Source organism: Giraffa tippelskirchi, chromosome 12 (genome assembly GCF_054371585.1).
Source record: "Giraffa tippelskirchi isolate mGirTip1 chromosome 12, T2T-mGirTip1v1.2.pri, whole genome shotgun sequence".
Taxonomy (NCBI): domain Eukaryota; kingdom Metazoa; phylum Chordata; class Mammalia; order Artiodactyla; family Giraffidae; genus Giraffa; species Giraffa tippelskirchi.
Genome location: NC_137286.1, coordinates 145,371,053 through 145,380,812, shown reverse-complemented (window position 1 = coordinate 145,380,812; position 9,760 = coordinate 145,371,053). Strand labels below are relative to the sequence as shown.

Sequence of the window (9,760 nt, the reverse complement as noted above, 5' to 3'; positions counted from 1 at the left end):
TATTTTGTGTGTGCATGCTTTAGTTTGAGCTCTTCGTGAGTCTAATTGTGGTAAGGAACAGTAAACTAAACTAGGTTTAAATATCTTTAAAGATAGAATTTTAAATAGGCATGAACTGTAGTGAGAATTGACTTAGTAAACATGATACCTTCTACTCTAATAAAACATTCACTTTCCTTATGAATCTTTTTTTTAATCTCTAGATTAGCTCTAATTATTTTATGATTCTTAACACTTTTTTTAAATGTAACTTTTGCGGGGGGGGGGGTGCAGATCCATTGTTCCTAAGTTGTGTATTCAAGTTTTTGGAAATGTTTATTTAAAAATTGTTTTTCTATACAAGTGTTCTGAACATTGTATCTAAGAGAGTAGCCTGCACTTTAGAATATATGAAATCAGCTTATGCGTGCCTTTTTTAATTTTTAAAAAATTTCTTCTGCCTCATATGGTGTGAAATCACAGTGAGTTGCTTAGTAAACGTATTGCAGTATCCCTTTGCTGTTGGAGACTCCCGTCCAATAAAGTACACCCAATCTTCTCTGTGCGACAGCAATGTGTAGTCATTTGTTTTCTTCATTTCCACTGCTTTTGTATACATCTTATAAAAGTTCTTTCCCAAACTATTAGCAGTTCAGATGTTCCTTAATTTATTAAGTATGCTTTTCTTCACAGTTTGTTTTTTAAAGTTATAAATTCTTACTGCATTACAGAATTAACTAATGACTTTGTTTATTACAGTATTTAAAATATGTAGTGGAGTTTGCAGAATGAAATCAGTTGTATAAACTAAACCTTTAAATTAGCTATGTGTGAGGACTCTTTAATGCTTGCAAAGAGGGGAAGGGGTTTCTAGTTAAAGATACACTGCTCCAATTTCTCTTGTGAAGACAGCAAGTTAGGCTCTCCCTGTCTTCAGTTAATTTCTGACTCAGTTTTACTAGTATTGTCCATAGCTTTTCTGTGTAGCCACCAGTACTTTAAGGATTTGCAAATAATTTATTTACCCCCCCCAAAAAAAATTGCAAAAGAAAATCTGTACTACTTTTTAAATTTTCTGAGGTAAAATAAGCATAGAATCCTGGCCAGTTGAGGTGTATATATTGTTTCCAAGGCTTTGTTGTATATCAGAGTTCTCAGCTAAAATTTCTCCAAAGATGTTAATAAAACTAGAGCTGCTGTCATTGGTTGTCCCAATTTTCTGCTCCTTTACACCCAGAGCCATCCATCTGTTTTGTCTGTTGGCCATGAGAAACTGTAAAACAGGGTATCAATTTTTGAGACTCCATCCAGGAGACTTGTGAACACTCGGGTACCAAAGTATGACTGATTAGCGAAAGGACCAGAACCAGTGAAGATACAGGCTCTGGGAGGAGTGTGAAGCCGAAGCTGCCACTCTGATTGGTTGAGTTGACACTTGTGGAGGTATTAATTCTTCACCATCACCTTTGTCGTTCATAAATTTTTTTGTTTACCCTTGTGTTTTGAGTGTTTCAATTTTTTTTTTTTAAACAGTCTGTGGTCCAGTGTCACAGAGTTGCCAGTGGAGCAGTAATTTGTTTTACACTGTATGTTTTGCACTATATGTTTTGTAGCAGATAGCCATAATTGGTTTTCAGATGGTTAAATCACATTGCCTGACCCATTTACTGTGTATCTATAATTACTAGAATGAGTGACTTGCAGCTAGGAAACAATGGGAAGGGAGATACAGACAACCCAGTAGGATTTAAAAGTTGGTGTGTATATGTGTGTGTGTGTGATTGAACTTCATGGGAAGTTGTTTTACAAGATTGTTCCTTTCCTAAGCCTCCAGTGGTTGACCAGGGGATGCTGGAACACTTTCACTTTTTATTTATCTTTCCACTTCTGAAGCCCAGTAAGTTTCAGAGTAAAAGTAAAATCAATGTTCAGGTAGTTTTCACTACCACTCAAGGAAGGGGGTGTGTGTGTGTGTGCAGTAGCGTCAATAATCTTGTAAGATTGCTGTAACTGCTGATCACTAAGCCTGGTTTATTGGGGTTAGAATAAAATGGGTTCTTTGTATACGTTAAGGTAATGATTGTTGGCTTCTTCATTTTCCAGGCTTTCACAATGGGTTAAATTAATGACAACATGCATTAAAAGAATATATAATTCCAGTTGGTTCTAGGTACTGTTAAGTCTCTTACTGCAAAGTGGGATAAAGGAGCAAAGATGGTTTTGATGGAGACTGCTGTCAGTAATACCCCTTACGTGTTGAGAGCATAATTTATTATAATAGTATATCTGGATCAGTGCACAAAGTGGGAATCTCAGCATGTTCAGTCACTAAGTTGTGTCCAACTCTTCACGGCCCCAGAACCATAACCTACCAGGCACTTAATGTCCTCCACTATCTACTGGAGTTTGCTCAAATTTGTGTGCACTGAGTCGGTGATGCCATCTAACCATCTCATCCTCTACTGCCCCCATCTTTTGCCTTTAGTCTCTCAGCATCAGAGTCTTTACCAGTGAGTCAGCTCTTCAGATCAGGGGGCCAAAGGATTGGCGCTTCAGCGTCAGTCCTTCCAAAGGATATTTAGGACTGACTTCCTGGAGGGTTGACTGGTTTGATCTAAAGTGAAGTCTTGTGCCAGATTCCCCAGGTAGTTAGAGCCATACCTGCATTCTTTCCACATACAGTGCTTTTGCATTAATAATATTATAAAAGCAGTGATAATTTGAGCTAGATATTTATTAGATTACTATGTGTTTGCCCAGTCATGTCCAACTCTTGGTGACCTCATGGACTGTAGCCTGCCAGGCTCCTCTGTCCATGAAATTTCCTAGGCAAGAATACTGGAGTGGGCTGCCATTTCCTCCAGGAGATCTTCCGGACCCAGCGATCAAACTCACTTCTCTTGCATATCCTGCTTTGGCAGGTGGATTCTTGACCACTGGAAAGTCACCTTGGAAGCCATCTGTTGTAGAAAGTAATGGTATTTTGGTTCCTTAAAGAATATGTTAGAGGCTATAAGGTATGAGTTGACATGAAACTTCCCGAAGGGAAAAATTACTCTTTTGACCAAGAACCCTAGGTAGTGACTAATATTTTTTTCCTACCAAACTAATAAGTAGATACTAACATAGCATGCTGCAATGTGTAATAATCTAAATCTTATAAGCTGATGGAGCAGGAATGTGTGGCAAAGGTGATCTAAGAAAGAGTTTTGTTTTGAAAGGTTTTACCCGGGAGTAGACCAAGCAAAGTGTCACTCTCGGGGGAAGAGCTGCTACACTTGAGTAACTTGTATGACGTGAACTGCATGAACAGTAGAGGCTTCCAGCTATGTTGGAAAACTCATGGCTTTTATAACGTTTAATCAACAAGAATCAAACATCAGCAATTTTTCTGTAATGTTAAACTTAGATAAGACGTTTCTCTATAGTTTTTTGAAAATTTAAGATGTCTTTCAAAGTAAGTCTTGGAATACTGTACAAGGAATATGTAAGAAAACTAAGTTCTAAAGACCAAAGCTTGAGTATGAACCCCAAAGGAGTAGGAACATGACTAGTAAGGTACATTTACTTGGACAAAATTCATTGCCCTCTTATTTTTAAAACTACAACTTGAACTTTTATACTGACCACTTCGTTCTATGTTTATTCAAATTTGTATCCATCAATGTTTATACTTGGTTATAGCTCTGAAATCCCTCAGAGTTTGATTAGACTTTGAAAATTTCTTCCTTAACACTGGAAGTAGTTGAAGTAATATATTTTGCTGAAATAAAACCTCATTTTTAGATGCAGGGTTAAACATGTGCCGGTAGAATTACAGGTTTTCAAACATACCCACATTTCTCCCACAACTGTAAAAAAGTCCAAATACAAAGAGCCCAAACTGACCCAAACAGGCAGATGGGATTGGTTTTTTTTTTCCTTGTATGATACACGTAGAATAGATAGAAGTGACTTGGGGTAATGCTTTTAATTATTGAAAGAGCAGTGGTGTTGCTACTGCTGGTACTTTTCACATAGTTTCTACAGTTATTTTATATTTACTGAAAGTTAAGTTAATACATATTCACACTGAAGTTATGTAATAGGAATCTTTTTGTGTAATTTTATTTTTTGGTCAAGTACTTTTATTTTTTTAAAAGGGAGTCATTTAAACATGTGCATTTACATTTTCCCCAAGGTAAAATGCTCTGGATGTGAGAATATCTGATAGACTAAAAATGGAAGCCAGGGTTATTTTCAGACAATGCAAATTTCCTTTATTTCCTCTGGTTTACTTCGAGAGAGGATGTAGGCGTTAAGAGGTCACAACTTAAATTTCACAATGTAAGTTTGCTAAATGTGAAACAGCTACTGAAACACTCAGTTTTAGTACTTTTAAAGGATTATAAGCTAGCTTTATATTTCACATGAATCCCTTAAATGTTTGTAAACTTATTAAAAAAAAAAACAAAACACTATTGCTTTTGTGAAATATACTGCCTGTTTGCTCCTGGTTTTTCAGTCCTCTGGGAGTCAGGATAACTTCCAATCAGTTTGCTGTGTTTGAGACTTTAAAATATTTTCGCAAGTTTGAGGCTTTCATTGAAAACTAGCAATTACAGAGAATACAGTTGTTTTCTTCTTGTAAAGACTTGTTTGGAACAATATGAATGTATTGGGTACCTCACCTGCCTTGGTATTTTCAGCCTTAACACAAGTAGCCTTCACAGAAGTTTTTTAACATTCCCTGTTGAAATGTACATTCTTAATGTCCAAAAATCGAATACTGAATGCACCATAAAATCCTTCCAAAGTTACCATATAAGTTATTCTATTAAAAAGCAGAGACATTACTTTGCCAACAAAGGTCCGTCTAGTCAAGGCTATGGTTTTTCCAGTAGTCATGTATGGATGTGAGAGTTGGACTGTGAAGAAAGCTGAGCGCAGAAGAATTGATGCTTTTGCACTGTGGTGTTGGAGAAGACTCTTGAGAGTCCCTTGGACTGCAAGGAGATCCAACCAGTCCACTCTAAAGGAGATCAGTCCTGGGTGTTCATTGCAAGGACTGATGTTGAAGCTGAAACTCCAATACTTTGGCTACGTCATGCGAAGAGTTGACTCATTGGAAAAGACCCTGATGCTGGGAGGGATTGGGGGCAAGAGGAGAAGGGGACGACAGAGGATGAGATGGCTGGGTGGCATCACGTACTCGAGGGACATGGGTTTGGGTAAACTCCGGGAGTTGGTGATGGACAGGGAGGCCTGGCGTGCTGCGATTCATGGGGTCGCAAAGAGTCGGACACGACTGAGCGACTGAACTGAGAACTGAATTCTGTTTTAAATTTAGTGGATAATCCGCCTTAAAAATTTAGAATTCGTACCAATAGTAGTAACCGGTTCTTTGCGTTTAAAACATTAAGGAAACCCTGATGTAGAAAGGAATTTTTTTTAAGCATGCTGTAGATAGGTATACAACATACTTTTTTCGAACTGAATCTTGCAATCATGTGCACAGCGCCTCGTCCCCGCCGCTCTCCCGCGCGGTTCCTCACTCGGCGATCTCGCCCGTCTGCGGGGCAGGGCGCGCGCGCCGGCCGCCCGAGGGTCCCGCTCCGGCCGCGGAGCGCGCAGACCGGCCGCTAGTGGGCGCTGTGGGTCCGCGGAAGCGGCGGCGCGGCGCGTCCCGGCCGCTCCGGGGGCCCGCGCTCCGCCGGGACTCAGAGCGAAGACTTCCCGCCGCCCCTCCGCTTCGGCGCTGTCTGTCCCCGTCACCCTCAAAATTCGCGGTCACCTTGGGGAGGTGTGAGCGTGTCCCGATCAAGGAGAGGTCCGTCGGTGCGCGCGGGGAGAGGCGCTGCCTTCGCGGGGCCAGCGAGGGGCCAGCGCCCCGGGCTCGGCCGCCCCGCCAGGTCCCCGGCAGACGTGCTCTGCCTCTCTCGGCCCCCGCGCACTGGGATCGGGCGCCCCGGCCAGCGTTTGGCGCAGAAATCAGGTGTGCGAAGCGTCACAGACAGGCCCTGGAAAGGGGGTGGCTAGGGGCTGAACGAGGGGCTGCGAGCCCGTCTACGCAGAGGTGGTGGGGGGTTCCCCCGCCTCTTAAGGAGGAAGACCCTTGGGAAACCCCACCGCCTTCCCCTCCGCAGGGAAAAGAGGCGCCCTCGCCGTGGTCCCTCTGCCGAACTTTAGGGAGCTTGCCGGGCCCTGAGATCGCGGCTGCTGGGCGCTGCTGGGTGCAGGGACAGGTGGCCCGCGCTGCCCCCGCTCCCGCTCGCCCTCCAGGGCGAGCGTCTCCAGGCCGCCGCTCCGGGGGCGCCGGGGGGTCGCGCGCTGGCCAGTCCCCCTTGGCCCCGGCTCCCCGGGGCTGCTGCGTTGGCGCCGCCCGCCCGGGGCCGGGGGCGGGGCTCACCTGTCAGATGGCACCGCCCACTGCAGGGCGGGGGGCGGGGCGGCGACTGACGGACAGGCCGGCCGCTCAACCGGCTGGCGAGGACCGCTCGGCGGGCCAATGGGCTGCGCGGCTCGGGGCGGGGCTCCGCGTTTATAGCGCTCTGACAGCGCGCTGGCCGAGCGGACTCTGCTCGGCGGGGACGGCGGCGCCGGCCAAAGCGAGGAGCCGCGCGCGGAGCTGGTCCCGGCGCCCTCCCCGCGCACAAAGGGCCCCGTCACCCCCAAGCCCTGCGCGCGCGTTTTGGCGCCCGCGGCGAGGACCGAGCCCCCAGCTCCTGCCTGCCCCGCGGGCTGGGATCCGCGAGGACTGTGGAGGCTCCCCGTGCGCCCGGAGGCGCCCCTTGCCGCTCGCGCCCCGCGCGCGCTCCGGGACATGGAACGGCGCCGAAGCGGCGCCCGCGCGCTCGGGCCGCTGCCGGGCCCTCTGGATCTATAGTGCGAGGCGGCCCCGCTTGGGCCGCCGCGCCCGCCGCCGCGTCGTCTCTCTGCCTTTGTGTCCCGGCCGCGCGCCCTCCCCGCTTCCCGGCGCCCGGCACCCTGGAGCCGCACGGGAGCCGGCTGTCCGAGCTGCGTCCGGCGCGGCGCCCCGGAGCCCCAAGCCCGCCGCGCCGCCGCGCCCCACGCGTGCGCTCCGGCCCCGCGCTCTGAGGGCCCCCGCGGACAGCGCCCCCGGGCCTCGGCGACCGCTGGAGCTGCTGATCGGCGCGCCCCGGAGCTGCCTGCGGTCTCCCCCCTGTCTGCCCGGAGGATTGGGGTTCCCGGCCCACACTTCGTTCCTCCGGCGCCAGGAGCGCGCGGAGCTGGGAGCGGCTTGGCCATGGCCGCGAGGAGGGACTCCTTGTGGAAGTACTGCTGGGGAGTTTTGATGGTTTTATGCAGAACTGCGATTTCCAGATCGATAGTTTTAGAACCCATCTATTGGAATTCCTCGAACTCCAAGTAAGTAGCGTCCACGATGCCCCTCGTTCGCCGCCCCGGGGTCCGCCGCTCCGCGCAGCCCCGAAGGGAGGATGGGTTGGGCCGCCGAGCCTCGGAGCCTGTTTCTGGATCCTCGATCCCTCGCGCCCCCTCGTCCCCCACCCCCGCCGTCTTTCGCTTTGTGGTGACTCCGCTCGGCCTTGCAGCCAGAGCGCCGGCCCTGAGGGGCGCCCTCCTCGTCCTCTTCGCCCTGTGAACAGGCTCCCGGGCGCTAAAAACGCCCCTGATGACTTGGGTGTCACGTCCGGAGAGGTGTCCGATGGCGATCCCTCACCCTGACTTCTCCAGGGCGGAGAACGGGGTCACAAACAGCGCCGGCTGGCGCGCCGAGACCGACAGGCTCTGGAGACGCGAGGATGTCGCCCTCCCAAGGAGCGGCTAGGCGCGGGCCGGGCCGGCCGGGCGGGCGGGGCAGGCAGGCCGGGGGGCAGCGGAGCGCTCCCCGGAGAAGGGAGCCGGGGGTCCCTGGGCCGCCCGGAGCTTGCGCGCCTGGGCGCCGCGCCGCCTGCCCGAGGGTGCGCGGGGAGCTCGCCCGCCCGGGAGAACTCGGGCGGCGAGCCCTTCCCTCCCCGCCCGGGAGACCGGCCTTCGGCTGCTCCCGGGGAACCGTCTGCAGGTTGGCCTCTCCCTTCGTTTCTAAACCGATGGCCCGGACTCTGTGGTCCCGAAGGCTAACTTGATTTTAAGGATGCTTTGCGCAAAAGCTTCATTAAGGCCCTGCCCAGTCGCCACACAGCTCCTGAAGCCTTCGCGCTTGGGGAGCCTGGGCGGGAATGGGAGCCTTGGATCCGATTTGCTTTATCGAAAGGTGCAACCCGGAGAACCCAGGCCTGGCGGAGATTAAGTTTCAGTGTGAGCAGCCCAAGTACGTTTAGCATTTAGAAAAGGCGATCCATCTCTAAATATACATATATGATATGTATACATATATGGCCGTGACTGGTAATTAGTCAGCTGTGCTTTCAGTATTGCATTATTACCTCACTCTCGGAGACGTTTCGAATCCTAGCAAAAATTATTTTACAGAACCGTGGGATTTTTTAACCTTGGGAAACTTGGGGGGAAAGTCTGAAGACACTGGTTGTTCCCGGAGTCAGCATTTGAGATCAGAAGCGAAGTCAATGGCCTAATACGAAGTTGAGCTGAGTTGGCTGTGGATTTAGGAATAAAGGGATGGGGGTGGGGGGTGGGGTTGATTTAAAGATCACACCTCAATCAGAGAATTATATCCACGCTTTTAAAGTGGTGAATTTCAGATTCACCAACATGCTAACCAAGAATTCCCTGGTAAGGAGCGAAAAACGTCAGGGCTATAAAGCGGATGAAACCGTGATTCTTGCACGAGGCTGGATGGCTTTTTCGCAACACTGCTCCCGTGTATAATAAAAGTTACTCAGGGCAGTCTCTTTCCCTGTAGCCTGATCTTTATGGATTTCTCTTTCCCTTTCCCCGCCTTGGTGTAAGATACTATATTTGCTGAGAAAGTGCTGGCAGTGAGAGCTCGCCTCCGCTCCCGCAGCGTGAGGTGCCTGGCGGTGCGGGAAACGCGAGGCTAGGAGCCTCGGCCCGGGCGCCGGGGACCTGGGGAGCCGGGAGCCGGGCCAGGGCAGCGAGCCCCGTGGAGCCGGCCCAGGGCGGCCGGCTCTCGCTTCCTGCCTACAGGGGTCACTCTTCCCTGCGCTGTCGCCGAGCTGGCCCTCGCCTCCTCCCTGGGGCTGCCTTGCACTTTCACTCACCGACTGGCTTTGGGGGCTGGATTTTGGGTTTGGATTTCCACTCCCCTCCTCCTCCCAATAAGATTTAATTTTTACATTCCTGTCTTTAAAGAAATTCCCATTAATCCCTTCAGGTTTCAGCTCAGTAGAAGTCACCTTTTTGCATTATTAACTACTGGTTTGTAGGCTTTGCAAATAGCTACTTGGAAACAATAAAGGTGGCAGTAATTATTTCAGCCTACGGTTTCCCCGTGAATGTCTTCTTCCTCTAAGATACTGGGGGAAGGGGTGACTGATACTCACTAGCCTGATATGAGGATCAGGCTGCTCTTCTGAGCTGGGCTCGGATTTAGAGCCCTCCTGGAGGCCTGGTGTGGAGAAGCCTGCCTCCCTGCACCGACCGTGTTGCTGTTGGTGTGATGGCTCCGGCCCCGAGAGGAGAATTTCTTTTACAATCCTCACGATAATGGCTGGCCTAGAGGACGGGATCGTCTGTCCCCTGGCAAAAGTCTACTTAACTAAGTTATGCAGCTGAATGCTAGCTTGAGAGATCAGAAAGATTTCTTCCTGGGGGAATGCTATGAAAGAGCCTTTTCTAAGTTTGAGAATGAATTTAAAAAAAAAAAGGATGCCAAGAAGTTTCTCTGTTTGTTGGGAGA

At 49.5% G+C, this 9,760-nt stretch overlaps 1 protein-coding gene across 3 annotated transcripts in view; it reads left to right on the top strand.

The window, feature by feature from the left end:
- The first annotated feature begins 6,526 nt into the window (after nt 1-6,526).
- Nucleotides 6,527-9,760, top strand: part of EFNB2 (ephrin B2) — a 47,054-nt gene continuing 43,820 nt past the window's right edge. For all 3 annotated transcript variants that reach the window (XM_081550472.1, XM_081550473.1, XM_081550471.1), the window contains exon 1: nt 6,527-7,347. In XM_081550472.1, the coding sequence (XP_081406598.1) occupies nt 7,226-7,347 (122 nt within the window). In that variant the 5' untranslated portion in view covers nt 6,527-7,225. The remainder of the gene's footprint in view (nt 7,348-9,760) is intronic.